This window comes from Panthera onca, chromosome D4, assembly GCF_046562875.1.
Source record: "Panthera onca isolate mPanOnc1 chromosome D4, mPanOnc1 haplotype 2, whole genome shotgun sequence".
In the NCBI taxonomy this organism is placed as follows: domain Eukaryota; kingdom Metazoa; phylum Chordata; class Mammalia; order Carnivora; family Felidae; genus Panthera; species Panthera onca.
In genome coordinates this window covers 82,330,426-82,351,212 of record NC_138351.1, presented here as the reverse complement: position 1 = coordinate 82,351,212, position 20,787 = coordinate 82,330,426, and the positions used below count along the sequence as shown (strand labels likewise).

The 20,787-nt window shown below is 40.3% G+C and overlaps 1 protein-coding gene across 1 annotated transcript; it reads right to left on the bottom strand.

The window, feature by feature from the left end:
* Positions 1-3,838: 3,838 nt before the first annotated feature.
* On the bottom strand, positions 3,839-4,783 carry LOC144614088 (olfactory receptor 1G1-like). The gene has a single exon (XM_078436176.1). The coding sequence runs from the start codon at positions 4,781-4,783 to the stop codon at positions 3,839-3,841; it is 945 nt and encodes a 314-aa protein (XP_078292302.1).
* Between the last annotated feature and the right edge of the window lie 16,004 nt (positions 4,784-20,787).

Genomic DNA, 20,787 nt, shown 5'->3' with positions numbered 1-20,787 from the left:
AATACCATCGTGGAACATCCTTCATGGCAGCAAAAGGACAGATAAAATAAGGTATAAAAATACTTAGTTCATTATTTACCCTATCAAGGTAAAAATCATTGGGGTATCGAGCATATTGACAGCAGCAAGAAGTTCCTGAATACTTATTCCTGGTTGAATCCTTGTATACCTTATTCATTTTTTTTTATTCTTTGCTGTAATTTGCTACCTTTCCATAAAAGTCCTTCTGGACCTGCTACGTACTATGTATAGTTCTATCTCTGAATAATGTTTAGTTTACTTTGACACGTGATTTTAAATTATACTAACAATATTATCAGAGTAAGGGATTCATCACTTCCAAAGAGGCTGTTTATATTCTTATCTTTGGCTTCTATTCTTGTGCAAAAATGATAAGCAAGTGGATGCTGTGCCCACTGGATTTTTCCTTGCCTCCCTTCCTTAGAGTCACTCCTGGGTGGGGTTGTCTATGACAGTGTACATTCCAGGCAGTATACATCCATCCATTTTCAGCTCATTACAATGTATTATGATTTTGTCCATGAACCAGGTTCAAGTGTTTTCCACCCCAGTGACTAATGATGTGTGTGGAGTGAAAAGAAACTGAAAAAAAGGTGGAGAACATGGGGATCTGTGCTGACCATCCCTGTTTGCTTGTGCTTTCTGGACCTGCTTGCCCCTAATCCCAAATAGAGCATTTCCCGTGTATGATGGCTTGCTGCTGGACCCTTGCACCCTGTCTTAAGTCTTATAACTGGGTGAGGGACTATGATTCTTTATTGTAAAAGCTACCATCAGTGTCTACATAGTTTTATTTTATTTATTTATTTATTTATTTATTTATTTATTTATTTATTTATAATTTAAGCAATACCCTCTTTGGCTTCCCCTCTACTTCAGCCCTAAAAACAGAGCCATTTATTAGCTACTTCAACAAATCCCTATAGGAGATATGGCCTTGCCATGGATTTTGATATTTGGTATTTTCATTCATATTACTTCTTATGGTTAAGTGCTGCCACCTGGACCTGTTGATACCAGGGAGCCAAGCTCCATGTTAGCATTTTCTATTCATTCTGTCCCAAGAGAAAGAGCCCCCAATCAACTTCTCAGTGATTCTGTTGTCCTCCTCACTAGTGTGTTCTTTCTTGCTTTAGTGAAAGGAGTATCTCCTGTCCTGTCTTGGGCACATAGTTGCCTGGTGTGTTCTCTGGTCTTATAAATACATTCTAACATGGCCATATCTTTGAGATTCGGACCTCTCCTTCAGTACTTTAACAAGGTGTACTAGCATCTACATTCCATTTGCTGTAAGTGCCATCATGTCCAAGCCTATCAATGATCCCAACAGCCTGTGAGAACTTGTTCCAGGTGTTCCTGTCTTTTGGGTCATAGGAGAGTGCTCATGCATTGTGCACTTTGACCCCTCCCAGGAAAATGTTTCATAACTTTCTTGTCCAGCGATTTGTATCCCTCCACTTATGAGTGGTATGTGTTGCTAAATCCTACTCCCCTTTTGATGAATCAAGTAAATGTTCCTGTAACCGGGACTGTTATTTCATGTTGGGGCTGTGCTGAAATCTGTTCCAAGTTATTAGTCTAAAGAAAATGAGGGAGGCAGACATTCTAAAGAAAGCAACTTCCATCTTGTATATCATCTTCCTCAAGCAGAGCTTTATCAATTACCAAGTGCTACATAACAAAGGCTCCCCAGACTTAGTGTTTAGAGCAACAACCATTTACTTTGTTTACATTTCTTTGGGTTAACACTTCAGATTTGGCTCAGCTGGGTAATACTTTTAGTGGTTTTGGGTAGGCTCACTAATGTGTCTGTAGTCAGCAGCCCATCAACTGGGTGAGGCAACTTCAGGAGATTGGCAGCTAGTCGTAGTGAGTGAATTTCTGGTACAGGAAAAATAGCCTCCAGCTTTAAAAAGATATTGGAGATATGTCTCAGTAATAAGGCTATCTCATGGCTCTGGACCACCTTCTCCTTAAATGAGGTATGCTCCTGCAATTCTCTGCTACTACCCATGCATTCTAGTGATGCCAACTAGGGTTACAATACCAGCAGCAAATCCCTGACTTTTCCTGCTACCTGAAGTCTAGCCAGATATTGATGTCACCATCCTTCTTGCCTTCTAGTGTTTGAAGATCAGTTGAATCATAAGCATACACTGACCAATGAACTAATGGCCAGAGACCATTTTAGGTGGCAGTACCCAGTCTGCATACATTGTAAAGTTGACTACATCAGGAAATGATTGGACATCCCAAGATTGGGAACATTACATCCCCATCTCAACTCACCTACAGAGCTATAGCTTCTCATTTTCCTTTCTTTACATAAATTTATACCTTTCTGTATTCTGTTCCTCCTGCCTTGAAAAACTTCTCTTTTCTATTTTGCAATGACATACCCATACTTTAAGACCCATCACAAATGTTACGTCCTCAGTGAAGTCCTCTAGATTCACCTATCCAGAGGGAGAAGAGAAAATTGCATTTGAGCTGTGTTTTAAGCAGAACTTGAAGATTGTAGCATATGTGTCAAGCACTGTGCTAAGCAGTTTACATGTGTTATCTTTTTGATTTCTCACAACAGCCTTAGATGATAGTTACTATAGTTACTATTACTACTCACTTGTTTATGTTTGGAAACTGAGACAGAGGGGCGTTGGTAACTATCTAGAAGACATACAAGCAGTGAATAGTAGAACTGATACGTAAACCAGGTATTTCTGATTCTAGTGTAAGTCTTATTTTCACTTAAAAATTATTTTAAAAATCTGAGTTTGTCAGTGGGATCTCAGAGTTCCAATTATGCATGGAAGAAATGGATGGAATGTATTGAAGTTTCCAAAATTTATCCTGTGGATTATTGAAAAATCTTTATCCCCTTGTGAGGATAAATCCTTAGCAGCATCCCTAAGGGAGATACAATAATAAAACTGATATATTTTAAAATAGATCTGAACATAGATTGTTGGCACTGTGCAGAAGAATAATGGCCCCATAAAAGAAACTCGGTGACAGCCCCACATAATGTGGTCCAAGTACCCTTCTCTCTGATCATGTGGCTTTATTCATAGATTATTTCAGAATATCTAACTAGAGACTTATGCTCCAGCAGGGGGTGTGCTCCCTTGGCGAAGAATCAGGATCTCTGAGAGTGTTCATTCTTCCATCCTAGTTTCTGATTTGCCTTGCCCCAACCTCAAGTCATTTGCTAGTATAGAGAGAAGTTGTTGATTGGAACTGTGTATGTGAATGATGTGAGGGAAGCAAGAAAAGAAAGCAAACTAGTAATTGAGAGAAATATGTGGATTTCATGTCCATTTAGCCATCATGTAACCATTAAGGTATGCATTTTGGAATCAGATATCTGGGTTCAAATTCTGGCTCTGCCATATATTAGCTGTGTAACTTCAGATAAGTAATTTAACTTAACCCCCCCCCCCCACACACACACACTGTTTTTGAGCCTTTGTTTTCTTTTCTGTAAAATGCAAATATTTACCTCAAGGGAATATGTTGAATATTATTAAAAGTAATAAAAATCTAAGCATAAGACCCAGAATGAGAAAATTTACATATTTTTCTCCTAATTCTTCCAGAAACACTGCATGATAGAGAATATATTTTAAATTATTTTTTATTTTAGTGTAGTTAACATGATAGAGAATATTTAATTACCTCCTTTTATGAGCAGGCAAACTGTGGCTCACTGAGGTTACTTAATTTGCCATAGGTTGAAAAATTAGCAAGAGGCCAATGCAGGATTTGGATAACTCTCTAAGTTGATCTCCCCTGCATTCCCAGAATGACATCCTCGGCCTCATGGAGATCGCAGTGCCCTTCCGCTCAGGAGTCTCCCCAAGGCACTCTTCATGTCTTTGTTTCTCAGGCTATAGATGAATGGGTTCAGCATGGGGGTCACCACAGCATACATCACTGCTGCAACCCTGTCCTTGCTGGCTGAATCAGCAGAGGAGGGAATGAAGTACACCCCAATAGCAGACACATAGAACAAGCAAACTGCTGAGAGGTGAGAGCCACAGGTGGAGAAGGCCTTCCACTTCCCACTAGCTGATGGGACTCTCACAATAGCAGCCACAATGCGGACATAAGAGATGATAATTAGCAAGGGGATCAAGATGGTCAATGCCCCTCCCCAGTACATCAGCACACACTGGTTGGCGTAAGTATTGGAACAAGAGAGCTTCATCAGGGGGAGAAGTTCACAAAAGAAGTGGGGAATGATGTTGTCAGTGCAGAAGGATAACTGAGTCAGGAGACTGGTGTGGGTCAGAGAGTATGACTGAGTGAGGGTTAGGGACATGACCAACAGACCAGTACAATATCTGGGAGTCATGACCAAGGTGTAGCGAAGGGGATGACAGATAGCCACAAGCCGGTCATATGCCATCACTGCCAGGAGGAAAACATCTAGACCAATGAACCATAGGAAGAAGTAGATCTGAGATAGGCATCCAGCATAGGTGATGGTATTCCTATGGGCCTGGATGTTCACCAGCATCCTGGGGACTGTGGTAGATGCTAAACACAGATCAGTGAGGGAGAAGTTGGCCAGGAAGAAGTACATGGGGGTGTGGAGGTGTGGATCAGAGACAATGGCCAATATGATGACAGTGTTCCCCAGCACAGTGAGCAGGTACATGCTCAGGAAAATGCCAAAGACGAGAGGCTGCTGTTCCTGCTGCTCACACAGGCCCAGGAGGAGGAATTCAGAAGCACTCAATGTGTGGTTTCCTGGTTTCATGTTGTTGGTGTAACTAAGGAGAAAATGGAGGATGACACTTCAGAAACTTTTCCTGCCCTGAGATTGTCTAGGTGGAAACAAAGACATAAATAAAGATGGAATCAGAATATTAATAGACGTGCAGTATCTCACTGAGATCCAAAAGAGCTCTATGAGAAAGTCATGGTTAGGCCCATTTTATTGATTAAGAAATTGAGTCACCTAGAAAAAGATGGAGGTTTAAAGTTTAAATCTGGTAATTCTGACTTTAGAGTCTGTGATCAAAGCAGTCCTAAAATTTGTATGGAACCCAAAAGACCATAAGTAGACAAAACAATGTCAAAAAAGAAAAAGCTGGAGGCATCACAATTCCAGACTTTAAGCTGTATTACAAAGCTGTAATCATCAAAGACAGTATGGTACTGGCATACACACACATACACACACACACACACACACACACACACACACAGATCAATGGAGTAGGACAGAGAACCCAGAATGGATCCACGAATATCTGGCCAACTAATATTTGACAAAGCAGGAAAGAGTATCCAATGGGAAAAAGGCAGTCTTTTCAGCAGATGATGTTGGAAAAACTGGACAGTGACATGCAGAAGAATGAAATTGGACCACTTATTTACACCATACACAAAAGTTAATTCAAAATGGATGAAAGACCTAAATATGAGAGAGGAAACCATCAAAATCCTATGGGAGAAAACAGGTAGCAGCCTCTTTGATCTCGGCCACAGCAACTTCTTCCTTGACATGTCTCCAGAGGCAAGGGAAAAAAAAGCAAAAATGAACTATCCTCATCAGGATAAAAAGCTTCTGCACAGTGAAGGAAAACAACAAAGCTAAAAGGCAACCAACAGAATGGGAGAAGACATTTGCAAATGACATATCCGATAAAGGGTCAACATCCAAAATCTATAAAGAACTAAGAGACTCTTAAATACAGAGAACAAATTGAGGGCAGGTGGGTGAAGGGATGGGTCAAACGGGTGATGGATATTAAGGAGGGCACTTTTGGGAAGGTGCACTGGCTATCATATGTAAGAGATGAATCACTGGGTACTATTTCTGAAGCCAAGACTACACTGTATTTAACTAACTTGAATTTAAATTTAAAAATAATAAGAATAAAAATAAATAATAAAAATAAAAATATCATTGCTTCACTGGAAAAAAAAAAAAAAGAACTTACCAAACTCAACACTCAAAAACCAAATAATCCACTTAAGAAATGGGCAGAAGACATGAATAGACCCTTTTCCAAAGAAGACATTCAGATGGCTAACAGACACGTGAAAAGATGCTCTACATCACTCATCATCGGGGAAATACAAATCAAAACCACAACGAGATACCACCTTGCACCTGTCAGAATGGCTAAAATTAACAACTCAGGAAAGGACAGATGTTGATGAGGATGTGGAGAAAGGGGAATCCTTTTGCACTGCTGGTGGGAATGCAAACTGGTGTGGCCACTCTAGAAAACAATATGGAGTTTCCTCAAAAAATTTAAAATAAAACTACACTACAACCCAGCAATTACACTGCCAGGAATGTATCCAAAGAATACAAAACTGCTGATTCAAAGGGGCACGTGCACCCCAATGATTGTAGCAGTGCTATCAATAATAGCCAAAATATGGAAAGAGCCCAAAATGTCCATCGACTAATCAATGGATCCAGAAGATGTGGTATGTGTATATACAATGGAATACTACTAGACAATCAAAAAGAATGAAATCTTGCCATTTGCAACAACATGGATGGAGCTATAGGGTATTATGCTTAGTAAAATAAGTTAGAGAAAGACAGATATCATATAATTTCACTCATATGTGGAATTTGAGAAACACAACAGATGAACATAGGGAAAGAGAAGGGAAAATAACGTAAAAACGGGGGGGGGGAACCATAAGAGACTCAATACAGAGAGCAAACTGAGGGTTGCTGGAGGGGAGGTGGGTGATGGGCATTAAATGGGTAATGGGCAGAGAGGAAGATGGCGGGGTAAGAGGACGCTGGGCTCACCGCGCGTCCTGCTGATCACTTACATTCCACCTACACCTGCCTAAATAACCCAGAAAACCACCAGAAGACTAGCAGGATGGATTCTCCAGAGCCAAGTGCAGACGAGAGGCCCACGGAAGAGGGTAGGAAGGGCGGAGAGGTGGTGCGCGCTACACGGACTGGCGGGAGGGAGCCGGGGTGGAGGGGCAGCCTGCCGGCCAAGCAGAGCCCCTGAGTCTGGCTTGCAAAAGCGGAGGGGACAGTCGGAGTGTGTTCCGACAGCAAGCGCGACTTAGCATCTGGGAGGTCATAAGTTAACAGCTCTGCTCGGAAAGCGGGAAGGCCGGAGGACAAAGGGAGGGAGAGTTGCTGAGTCTGGAGACAACAGAGCTATTTGGCGGGGAACAAAGGCGCTCGCCAGCGCCATCTCCCTCGCCCATCCCCCAGCCAAAATCCCAAAGGGAACCAGTTCCTGCCAGGGAACTTGCTTGCTCCGCACAAATACCCAACGCTGTGCTTCTGCGGAGCCACACCTCCGGCAGCGGGTCTGACTCCCTACCGCTGCCACAGGTTCCCTCCTGAGGTGGATCACCTAAGGAGAAGTGAGCTAAGCCTGCCCCTCCTGCCCCTGTGCACCTTGCCTACCCACTCCAGCTAATACACCAGATCCACAGCACCACAAGCCTGGCAGTGTACAAGTAGCCCAGACGGGCCACGCCACCCCACAGTGAATCCCACCCCTAGGAGAGGGGAAGAGAAGGCACACACCAGTCTGACTGTGGCCCCAGTGGTGGGCTGGGGGCAGACATCAGGGCTGACTGCTGCCCTGCCCACCAACTCCAGTTATACACCACAGCACAGGGGAAGTGCCCTGCAGGTCCGCACCACTCCAGGGACTATCCAAAATGACCAAACGGAAGAATTCCCCTCAGAAGAATCTCCAGGAAATAACAACAGCCAATGAACTGATCAAAAAGGATTTAAATAATATAACAGAAAGTGAATTTAGAATAATAGTCATAAAATTAATCACTGGGCTTGAAAACAGTATAGAGGACAGCAGAGAATCTCTTGCTACAGAGATCAAGGGACTAAGGAACAGTCAGGAGGAGCTGAAAAACACTTTCAACGAAATGCAAAACAAAATGGAAACGACCACGGCTAGGATTGAAGAGGCAGAGGAGAGAATAGGTGAACTAGAAGATAAAGTTATGGAAAAAGAGGAAGCTGAGAAAAAGAGAGATAAAAAAATCCAGGAGTATGAGGGGAAAATTAGAGAACTAAGTGATACACTAAAAAGAAATAATATACGCATAATTGGTACCCCAGAGGAGGAAGAGAGAGGGAAAGGTGCTGAAGGGGTACTTGAAGAAATAATAGCTGAGAACTTCCCTGAACTGGGGAAGGAAAAAGGCATTGAAATCCAAGAGGCACAGAGAACTCCCTTCAGACGTAACTTGAATCGATCTTCTGTACAACATATCATAGTGAAACTGGCAAAATACAAGGATAAAGAGAAAATTCTGAAAGCAGCAAGGGGTAAACGTGCCCTCACATATAAAGGGAGACCTATAAGACTCGTGACTGATCTCTCTTTTGAAACTTGGCAGGCCAGAAAGGATTGGCACGAGATCTTTAATGTGCTGAACAGGAAAAATATGCAGCCGAGAATCCTTTATCCAGCAAGTCTGTCATTTAGAATAGAAGGAGAGATAAAGGTCTTCCCAAACAAACAAAAACTGAAGGAATTTATCACCACTAAACCAGCCCTACAAGAGATCCTAAGGGGGATCCTGTGAGACAAAGTACCAGAGACATCACTACAAGCATAAAACATACAGACATCACAATGACTCTAAACCCGTATCTTTCTATAATAACACTGAATGTAAATGGATTAAATGTGCCAACTAAAAGACATAGGGTATCAGAATGGATAAAAAAACAAGACCCATCTATTTGCTGTCTACAAGAGACTCATTTTAGATCTGAGGACACCTTTAGATTGAGAGTGAGGGGATGGAGAACTATTTATCATGCTACTGGAAGCCAAAAGAAAGCTGGAGTAGCCATACTTATATCAGACAAACTAGACTTTAAATTAAAGGCTGTAACAAGAGATGAAGAGGGAATTATATAATAATTACAGGATCTATCCATCAGGAAGAGCTAACAATTATAAATGTCTATGCGCCGAATACCGGAGCCCCCAAATATATAAAACAATTACTCATAAACATAAGCAACCTTATTGATAAGAATGTGGTCATTACAGGGGACTTTAACACCCCGCTTACAGAAATGGATAGATCATCTAGACACATGGTCAATAAAGAAACAAGGGCCCTGAATGACACATTGGATCAGATGGACTTGACAGATATATTTAGAACTCTGCATCCCAAAGCAACAGAATATACTTTCTTCTCGAGTGCACATGGAACATTCTCCAAGATAGATCATATACTGGGTCACAAAACAGCCCTTCATAAGTATACAAGAATTGAAATTATACCATGCATACTTTCAGACCACAATGCTATGAAGCTTGAAATCAACCACAGGAAAAAGTCTGGAAAACCTCCAAAAGCATGGAGGTTAAAGAACACCCTACTAAAGAATGAATGGGTCAACCAGGCAATTAGAGAAGAAATTAAAAAATATATGGAAACAAACGAAAATGAAAATACAACAATCCAAACGCTTTGGGATGCAGCGAAGGCAGTCCTGAGAGGAAAATACATCGCAATCCAGGCCTATCTCAAGAAACAAGAAAAATCCCAATACAAAATCTAACAGCACACCTAAAGGAAATAGAAGCAGAACAGCAAAGGCAGTCTAAACCCAGCAGAAGAAGAGAAATAATAAAGATCAGAGCAGAAATAAACAATATAGAATCTAAAAAAACTGTAGAGCAGATCAATGAAACCAAGAGTTGGTTTTTTGAAAAAATTAACAAAAGTGACAAACCTCTAGCCAGGCTTCTCAAAAAGAAAAGGGAGATGACCCAAATAGATAAAATCATGAATGAAAATGGAATTATTACAACCAATCCCTCAGAGATACAAACAATTATCAGGGAATACTATGAAAAATTATATGCCAACAAACTGGACAACCTGGAAGAAATGGACAAATTCCTAAGCACCCACACTCTTCCAAAACTCAATCAGGAGGAAATAGAAAGCTTGAACAGACCCATAACCAGCGAAGAAATTGAATCGGTTATCAAAAATCTCCCAACAAATAAGAGTCCAGGACCAGATGGCTTCCCAGGGGAGTTCTACCAGACGTTTAAAGCAGAGATAATACCTATCCTTCTCAAGCTATTCCAAGAAATAGAGAGGGAAGGAAAACTTCCAGACTCATTCTATGAAGCCAGTATTACTTTGGTTCCTAAACCAGACAGAGACCCAGTAAAAAAAGAGAACTACAGACCAATATCCCTGATGAATATGGATGCAAAAATTCTCAATAAGATACTAGCAAATCGAATTCAACAGCATATAAAAAGAATTATTCACCATGATCAAGTGGGATTCATTCCTGGGATGCAGGGCTGGTTCAACATTCGCAAATCAATCAACGTGATACATCACATTAATAAAAGATAAGAACCATATGATCCTGTCAATCGATGCAGAAAAGGCCTTTGACAATATCCAGCACCTTTCTTAATAAAAACCCTTGAGAAAGTCGGGATAGAAGGAACATACTTAAACATCATAAAAGCCATTTATGAAAAGCCCACAGCTAACATCATCCTCAATGGGGAAAAACTGAGAGCTTTTTCCCTGAGATCAGGAACATGACAGGGATGCCCACTCTCACCGCTATTGTTTAACATTGTGTTGGAAGTTCTAGCATCAGCAATCAGACAACAAAAGGAAATCAAAGCCATCAAAATTGGCAAAGATGAAGTCAAGCTTTCACTTTTTGCAGATGACATGATATTATACATGGAAAATCCGATAGACTCCACCAAAAGTCTGCTAGAACTGATACATGAATTCAGCAAAGTTGCAGGATACAAAATCAATGTACAGAAATCAGTTGCATTCTTATACACTAACAATGAAGCAACAGAAAGACAAATAAAGAAACTGATCCCATTCACAATTGCACCAAGAAGCATAAAATACCTAGGAATAAATCTAACCAAAGATGTAAAAGATCTGTATGCTCAAAACTATAGAAAGCTTATGAAGGAAATTGAAGAAGATATAAAGAAATGGAAAGACATTCCCTGCTCATGGATTGGAAGAATAAATATTGTCAAAATGTCAATACTACCCAAAGCTATCTACACATTCAATGCAATCCCAATCAAAATTTCACCAGCATTCTTCTCGAAACTAGAACAAGCAATCCTAAAATTCATATGGAACCACAAAAGGCCCCGAATAGCCAAAGTAATTTTGAAGAAGAAGACCAAAGCAGGAGGCATCACAATCCAAGACTTTAGCCTCTACTACAAAGCTGTAATCATCAAGACAGCATGGTATTGACAAAAAAACAGACACATAGACCAATGGAATAGAATAGAAACCCCAGAACTAGACCCACAAATGTATGGCCAACTCATCTTTGACAAAGCAGGAAAGAACATCCAATGGAAAAAAGACAGTCTCTTTAACAAATGGTGCTGGGAGAACTGGACAGCAACATGCAGAAGGTTGAAACTAGACCACTTTCTCACACCATTCACAAAAATAAACTCAAAATGGATAAAGGACCTGAATGTGAGACAGGAAACCATCAAAACCCTAGAGGAGAAAGTAGGAAAAGAACCTCTCTGACCTCAGCCGTAGCAATCTCTTACTCGACACATCCCCAAAGGCAAGGGAATTAAAAGCAAAAATGAACTACTGGGACCTTATGAAGATAAAAAGCTTCTGCACAGCAAAGGAAACAATCAACAAAACTAAAAGGCAACCAATGGAATGGGAAAAGATATTTGCAAATGACATATCGGACAAAGGGCTAGTATCCAAAATCTATAAGAACTCCCCAAACTCCACACCCGAAAAACAAATAACCCAGTGAAGAAATGGGCAGAAAACATGAATAGACACTTCTCTAAAGAATACATCCAGATGGCCAACAGGCACATGAAAAGATGCTCAACGTCCCTCCTTATCAGGGAAATACAAATCAAAACCACACTCAGATATCACCTCACGCCAGTCAGAGTGGCTAAAATGAACAAATCAGGAGACTATAGATGCTGGAGAGGATGTGGAGAAACGGGAACCCTCTTGCACTGTTGGTGGGAATGCAAATTGGTGCAGCCACTCTGGAAAGCAGTGTGGAGGTTCCTCAGAAAATTAAAAATAGACCTACCCCATGACCCAGGAATAGCACTGCTAGGAATTTACCCAAGGGATACAGGAGTACTGATGCATAGGGGCACTTGTACCCCAATGTTTATAGCAGCACTCTCAACAATAGCCAAATTATGGAAAGAGCCTAAATGTCCATCAACTGATGAATGGATGAAGAAATTGTGGTTACATACACAATGGAGTACTACATGGCAATGAGAAAGAACGAAATATGGCCTTTTGTAGCAACGTGGATGGAACTGGAGAGTGTGATGCTAAGTGAAATAAGCCATACAGAGAAAGACAGATACCATATGTTTTCACTCCTATGTGGATCCTGAGAAACTTAACAGAAACCCATGGAGGAGGGGAAGGAATAAAAAAAAGAGGTTAGAGTGGGAGAGGGCCAAAGCATAAGAGACTGTTAAAAACTGAGAACAAACTGAGGGTTGATGGGGGTGGGAGGGAGGGGAGGGTGGGTGATGGGTATTGAGGAGGGCACCTTTTGGGATGAGCACTGGGTGTTGTATGGAAACCAACTTGACAATAAATTTCATATATTGAAAAAAAAATTTAAAAAATTAAAAAAATGTGTGATGGGCATTAAGGAGAGCACTTTTCCAGATGAGCACTGAATGTCATATGTAAGAGATGAATCACTGAGTTCTACTCCTGAAGCCAAGACAACACTGTACGTTAACTAACTTCAATTTAATTTATAAAAAAAACAAACACAAAAAAACCTCTTTACCAGTCTGCCTTTGATAAGGCACCCAGGACTAACTTATTTATTCATTCCACATTCAACAAGTACTTACTGTGTGTCAGTCCCTGCTCTCAAGTACCAGAAAAACAATGGTAAGGAATCCAGCAGGGTTCCTGCCCTCTTGTAGTTAGTATTCTAGTCAGAGGAGCCATGTAACAAACACTTAAGTAAACAAGAAAATAGGTGTTGGGGCGCCTGGGTGGCTCAGTCAGTTTAAGCGTCCGTCTTCAGCTCAGGTCATGATCTCGCGGTTTGTGAGTGCGAGCCCCGCGTCAGGCTCTGTGCTGACAGCTCAGAACCTGGAGTCTGCTTAGGATTCTGCGTCTCCCGCTCTCTCTGTCCCTCCCCTGCTCATGCTCTGTCTCTCTCTGTCTCTCCATAATAAATAAATGTTAAAAATTTTTAAAAAAAGAAAATAGGTGTTAAAGTGAAAACAAAATGTAGCAATGACTAGCAGATCCCTTTAAATTTCATGTCAACAAAAGGCTCAAGGAGGAATGGATAAGAAAGGCCCGGCCAAGTGAAGAATTGGGGGAAGTGTATTTCCGATAAGAAACAATAAGTGCAAACGTGGGAAGAGCACATGTATTTGGGGAAGCAGGAAGAAGACAAGTGGGGTCAAGTGTAGTGAGCAAAGGCAAGTGGCAGGAGAGGTGGGTGAGGAGGTGGGCACGATCAGGAATGACCAGAGAGTGCAGATTCTCAGAACCATCAGAGAGCCATGGGCATGGGGGGTGTTTAAGCAGCAGAAGCCATAATCTGACCTACAATATGGAAAGAGTATTCCACTGCTGTGCAGAAGATTGTAGGGGCCAGAATGCCAATGGGGAGGCCTGTAAGGAAACACATGAGGGACCCAGAAAAGTAGCTGGGGAAATAGAGTGAAGTGGATGGATTTGGGCTCCACTTTAGAAAGTTTAGGGGACTTTTCTCAAGGAACCACAAGTGATGGATCTGATGTGTAGCAAAAGGCTTTTCACTTCTCTGGCTGCACCTGTACCCTAGAGGTACAAATAGTAAAAGTATCTAAAATGAACAGAAAAGAATGAAGCTGATTTCTTTTACCCTCAGGGGCTATTTAAAAACTGTACAGCCAGAAGAATCAGAGAAATGATCTCTAAAATATTTCTTTTTTTAAAATTTTTATTATTTTTTTAATATATGAAATTTATTGTCAAATTGGTTTCCATACAACACCCAGTGCTCATCCCAAAAGGTGCCCTCCTCAGTACCCATCACCCACCCTCCCCTCCCTCCCACCCCCCATCAACCCTCAGTTTGTTCTCAGTTTTTAACAGTCTCTTATGCTTTGGCTCTCTCCCACTCTAACCTCTTTTTTTTTTTTTTTCCTCTAAAATATTTCTTAAATTAGGCAGAATCCCTGTAATGTCCTGGAAACATCAGAAAACTAGGAGGGAGGTGCCAGAGATGTGGCTAACTCTGTTATTCCCAGAAGGGGAGAGAATGAAAAAGGCAAAGGCTTTCAGGGCCCGTTCACAAAATCATAGGTATAAAAGCTATTTATGATATGTTTACTGTGTGCCAATGACTTCTATCATTTAATCTATACCACCCATGTACTAAGTATGTTTACCTTACATTTTCAGATCAGAGAGGCTAACTGACCAGCCTAAGATCATATGGCTACTAAGAGGACAAGTCAGTATTCAAACCAAGATCTCTTTCTGCCAAACCTGGAAGTCAGTCCATTATACAACTCTGCTTCCTAAGATAGGAAGATCTTTACTTTCTCATGGGCACTACAGATATTGTCAACTTTGGGAGTACTTTGGGTTTTCCCACTACTTTGGGAGTGTAACCATGTGGAGTAGACTCATCCTTTAGAATGCCTCTACAGTGGGTCTAGGGAGCCACGTTTGCAATATTTCATCTATTCAAATACCTACTGGTTGCCTACCTTATGCCAGAAATGCCTGTGGGCACTGGATATTTAAGGTTAATCAGAATAGGCACAGTCCCTGGCCTTGCAGGCTAATTGGAGAGACTGACAATAAATAATTAAACAAGTGAATATGTAGTTAGAAACTCTGATTAGTACTGAAAAGGAGAAGTGTGGTAATATCACTGAGAAAGTATAATTGGAGGACCTAATTTAGATAAGAGGTCAGGGAGAATTTCTTTAAGAAAGTTAAGTATAATTGGGGACCTGAACTAGTAATGAGCTCTATCAGGGGCAGAAGAAAGAACAGGAGGATAGTAAACCTCCTAGCACATGTGAAAGTCCAAAGGTGGTAAAGGGCCTGAGTGTGGGAGAACCCACGTGGCAGGAGAAGAGTGAGCAAGGAGAGTTACATAATACATGTCCCAGGCTCTCTGGCCACAGATGATAGAACCATGGAGTCCCCTGAATCAAGCGGAGTCAATCGAGTTGTCTTTTCAAAAACTTGGAGTTAGTGGTATAGAGTTTAGCCAGTTAGTTTGGGATCTGTAGACATAAATACATACAGAAATTGAAGTTCCTGTAGAATTAGGAAAAGAAGCAGCATCCTGGCCACCACACCGTGTGCAAACAAACCTTTGTTACAGTGGACCAGAAATGGAGATGGATCTGCAGAGGGAACATTGGAACAAACTTGGAGAAAAGAGCAGTCAGGAGGCATAGCATTTCAGAAAGACATAGAGTAGCTGCCTCCCGATTTTCTCGTGCAATTCATTCTCTAGAGTCTTTTTCCCCATAACAGGGGGCAGAATGACTCAGTGCTTAAGAGTATGGATCTGGGTGTAAAAAGCTACCTGGGTCATCTCTTAGTTATGGGTAAATTACAAAACGTCTCAGTGATCACAATAGTATGAAGAATTAATGAGAATTGGCTTATCTGCCACACACTGTGCTAAAATGACTTTACTTACCTCACTGTGTTTTCACTATCTTATAAGATGAATTCTCTGTTTTTCAGATAAGGAAACTGAGGTGAAGGAATTTGTCCCAAATGAAGCAGCTGGTAAGTAGTAAAACCCAGACTTGAACTCTGGTCTGTCTGATTCATCACTTACCCAAGCGATCTCAACCAATCTCACACGTTATTGAACAGCGGGGTTCTGTGGCCAAAACACTTTCTCCTTGGACAATGCAAGGTCGCATCACAACCCCATCTGGAGACTCAGCCTATACCCCTTATGGAGTGGAAAGGAAATCTAGTGTGGTGGGTAACTGCAGGGTAGATTTGTGGAGTCTCAATTAATGGAACTGAGAGGGCCTGAGGGGGCCCATGGTGGGAATATTTATCAGATTTGGAGGCTCCAGCATTCTCATTAGTGGGAACAGAGGACTAATTATCTCTGAATCCCGAAGGGGAGAAGGTGCATCGCTGCTTTCAAGTGGGATTCCTGTTCTACCTGCACACCCTTAGAGGGTGTTCCCCCATCCATCTACTTGAGAGGCACTGCTCTGGGCTTGCTACTGTCACCCCAGTCACTGCAATATGTAACACAGAAGGAAGCTTGGGTAAAAGGTGCAGGCATCTGGTTTTTCATCCCAACTTGAGATTGTCTTGGCCCAAGTATCATGGCCAGTATTCTGACCCTTCTGTGTCTTATTCTCCTCATAAAGTGCAACTAAGGTGTCTTTTGTAGAGCAGAAATTGATAAATTGAGAAATTGATAATGTAGACCAATTTTTCAGTTTGCAATGATTTATTTCATTTACCATTTGTGAGCTACATCAACATTTAGTGTGTTTTTGGTTTATTCTGATTTTGTTGAGAATTCCACTATGTGATTATACTGCCATTTTTAATCAATTATAATGTAGATGGGCAATTAGGTTTTTTCTAGTTTGAGACTATTATGAATGGAGCTGCCATGGATATCTTGTAAATATCTTATAAATAAGCATATACATGCAGTTTGCTGGAGTATGTACATAGGAATGGAAATGCTGTGTCACGGGGCGTACATTTATAGGTAATACCAAATGGCACTCCAGGGGTTTATACTAATATAAACCTCCATTTGTAGCACAAGGTTTTAGTTGCTCTAGTAAGACCCAGATTGCTAGTCTTTTGAGTGTTAGCAGTGCTGATGGGTGTGTAATAGTACCTTATTGTGGTTTTAATTTGTATTTGATATTAACTTAATTTGAGCATCTTTTAACATTTTTTTTAATGTTTATATTTGAGAGAGAGATACAGAGACAGAGAGTGAAGGGGGAGGGCAGAGAGAGGGAGACAAGAATCTGAAACAGTTCCAGGCTCTGAGCTGCCAGCACAGAGCCGGACGCAGGACTCAAACTCACAAACTGAGAAACCGTGACCTGAGCCAAAGTTGGACACTCAACCGACTGAGCCACCCAGGGGCCCCAAACACCTTTTAATATGGGCATTTTTCATTTGGGTATCTTCTTGTGTGAGGTAGCTAGTTAAATCTTGTGCTTATTTTTATACTGCATTTTTTTTCTTTTTTCTTATCGTATTGAAGAACCTTTCATATATTCTGAATTTGACTTATCTGGTGAAGATAGATGTATGGATTGATAGATCGATTGATCAATCGATAATCTCTGCGTTGCCTTTACATTATCTAAATGGTATAAATAATATATTTTGATGAATAACAAATCATAAATTTAATGTAGTTCAGTTAATCTATTTGTTCCTTTATGATGAGTACTTTTTGTGTTTTGCTGTAATCTGGCCAAATATATAGAGATACTCTCCATGTTATTTCTTTTTTTTTTTTTTTTTTTTTATTTATTTTTGGGACAGAGAGAGACAGAGCATGAACGGGGGAGGGGCAGAGAGAGAGGGAGACACAGAATCGGAAACAGGCTCCAGGCTCCGAGCCATCAGCCCAGAGCCTGACGCGGGGCTCGAACTCACAGACCGCGAGATCGTGAGATCGTGACCTGGCTGAAGTCGGTCGCTTAACCGACTGCGCCACCCAGGCGCCCCTCTCCATGTTATTTCCAAACAGCTTTTGTTTGTTTGTTTGTTTGTTTTTACCTTTTATATAGTTAGATCTATCATCCTTCCGGAAGTAATTTTTTTTATTACCATGAGTTGTACTTCATCTTTCTTCTGTAGAGATATTCAGTTACTTTGGCACCATTTGTTGGATGGGCCATCCTTTCTTCACTGCATATCACTGTCACTCACTGTAGGATCACCTTTGCCCCATACATGTGTATACATGGATAGCCATGCATACAGATCCCTGTATGAAGTTTTCCATTCTCTCAGGTAAGTACTTGCTAGTGGAATTGTTGGGTCAAGTGTATGTTTAAACTTTATGAGAAGCTGCCCAACTGTTTCCCCACGTGGCTCTGCACTCTGCATTACTACCAACAATGTATAAGAAAATTCTACTTTCTAACATCCTCAGTACCACGAGGTGTGGTCAGTTCTTTGAATTTTAGCCATTTTAGTGAGTTCATCGTAGTATCTTCTTGTGCCTTTCATTTCCTGTTATCTAAAGACTAACGATGTTGAGTTTCTTTACACAAGCTGATTTGCTATGTATCGCCTTTGGTGAAATATCTTTTCAAGTCTTTTGTGTGTGCTTTTTAAAAATAATTGGGTTGCTTGTCCTCTGTATGTATTCTGGATTCAAGTCGTTATTAGAAATATGTTCTGCAAATATTTTCTGCCAGTCTGAGGCTTGTGGGTTTTTAATTATATTTTATAAAGAGTCTCTTTTAAAGAGCAAATACATTTTATTTTTAAGAAATCTAAATTATAAATTTTTCTAGACTTCTGTGTCCCACCTAAGAAACTTTTGCCTACCCCATGTTTACCAGGATTTTGTTCAGTGTTTTCTTCTCAAGGTTTTATAGTTATAGTTCTTACACATTTGACCCATTTCAGGCTCCGTTTTGTATACGGTACAACATAAGAGTCTTTGTTCATTTAATATATATTGAAATACATATAAAGATAGGTAGGTAGGTAGATAGATAGATATTGAATGATGCTGGCACAATTTGTGGAAACAATATCTTTTCTACATTGAGTTATGTTGGCACATTCATAAAATATTAATTGATCATATACATATTGGTCTATTTCAGGATTATTTACTCTGTTCATTGATCTATATTCCTATTTTCATGCAATTATTATTTTCATTGCTATGGATTTATAAAAAGTGTTGAAATTACACAGAGTAAGTCTGCCAGGTTTCTCATTTTTAAATTGTTTTGGCTATTCTGATTTCTTTTTATTTCTATATAAAATTAAGCATTAGCTTCTAAAAGTAGTCTGCTTTAGTAGTCAATGTGCTTTCACCACATTGAATCTATAGATCATTTTGGGAGGAAACCTGGCACCATAACAATACTGAGTTATTCAGTCCATGTGCATGGTACATCTCTATGTATTTGAGTCTGCTTCAATTTTACTCATGAATGTTTTAGAGTTTTTAATGTACTAGTATACACGTATTTTGTTAAGATCATATCTATATATTTCTTAATTTTTGTACAGTTATAAACTGTGTTATTGTATCCCTAGCATTCAGTCCTTATTTCCCCTTTCTCCTAGCCCTTAGAAACCACCAACCTACCTTCTCTCTCTGGATTTTCCTATTCTGGACATTTCATATAAATGGACTGATATAATATGAAGCCCTTTTTGATTGGCTTGAATTTTGCTTAATATTTTCAAGATCTGTTCATTTTGCGGCATGAATTAGTACTTCATTCCTTTTTATTGCTGAATAATATTCCATTATATGGATCTACCACTTTTGTTTATCCACTCATCCGTTGATGGACATTTGAGTTTCCACTTTTTGGCTGTTGTGAATAATGCTGCTATGAACATGAATGTACAAGTTTTTGTGTGGACATGTGTTCGGTTCTTTTGTATATATATACTTCAGAGTGGGATTGCTGGATCATACAGCAAAGTTATGCTTAATTTCAGAGCAACTGAAAACTAGTTCCCAAGGTGCCTGTGCCATTTCACCTTCCTACTGGCAAAGTTATCCCACCAGTTTATCCCACTAGTTTATCCCACCAGTTTATTCACATTCTCATCAACACTTGCCATTGTCTGTTGTTGTTGTTGCTGTTGTTTTATTTTAGTCGTCTTAGTGGATGTAGAGTGAAATCTCTCTGTGGTTTTGAATTGTATTTCTCTAATGACTAATGATGTTGAGCATCTTTTCATATACTTTTATGACATACTTAAATCAGCACACTCAGAGCATGGTCATTAGCTTGGCCATTGAAACATTTACCCTTTTTCTGAGAATTCCTTTTCCATAATTCTTGTGAGTGCTCCTGGCATTCTATGATCTTCAGCATTAATCTATATTCCCTGAAAGATCCAGACCATACTAAATATTTTAGTACTGTTGTTCCTCTGCCTTGACAATATGGGAACTTAAATTACTGTAAATCAGGCATATCAATTTAGGAAAAGAAAAAAGTTATCATTCAATGGTTTTATTAGTAACTGTTTGAGAAATGATCATTTGGCACTCTCCATCCATTCTGACTTTGTTCTGCTGTACCTTCCTACATTTGAAAAGCTGGAAAGAAGAAAGGAATACTTTCCCCAGACTCCTTTGCGGGTCAGGTCCTGGATATGAATTAGGTTCTATTGAATAGATGTACTTCTGTGAAATGTGGAATAGTGAAATGAGATGGAGGGCATTTGGGGTTTTTGTTTTTGTTTATTTTTGCCTTTTCTACTGTCAGATGTATTAATGGAGCATTTTTTTTCCGCAGTAGAATTTCAGCGTCCAATCAGCAGGTACATAGATGCTGACAGGCAGTTGTGTTGAGAATAGCAGTTGGATTCCACTTTTCTGGGTCTAGTCATCAGTTTAGGGGGAATAAACATGTATTTTTTATGTTAATCCCTGATATCTGGGTTGTAGCTGCACGGATATGCTCCTGAATTCATAGTTCCAATGGCGACCTTCTGATTCCCCACCTTCCTGATGAC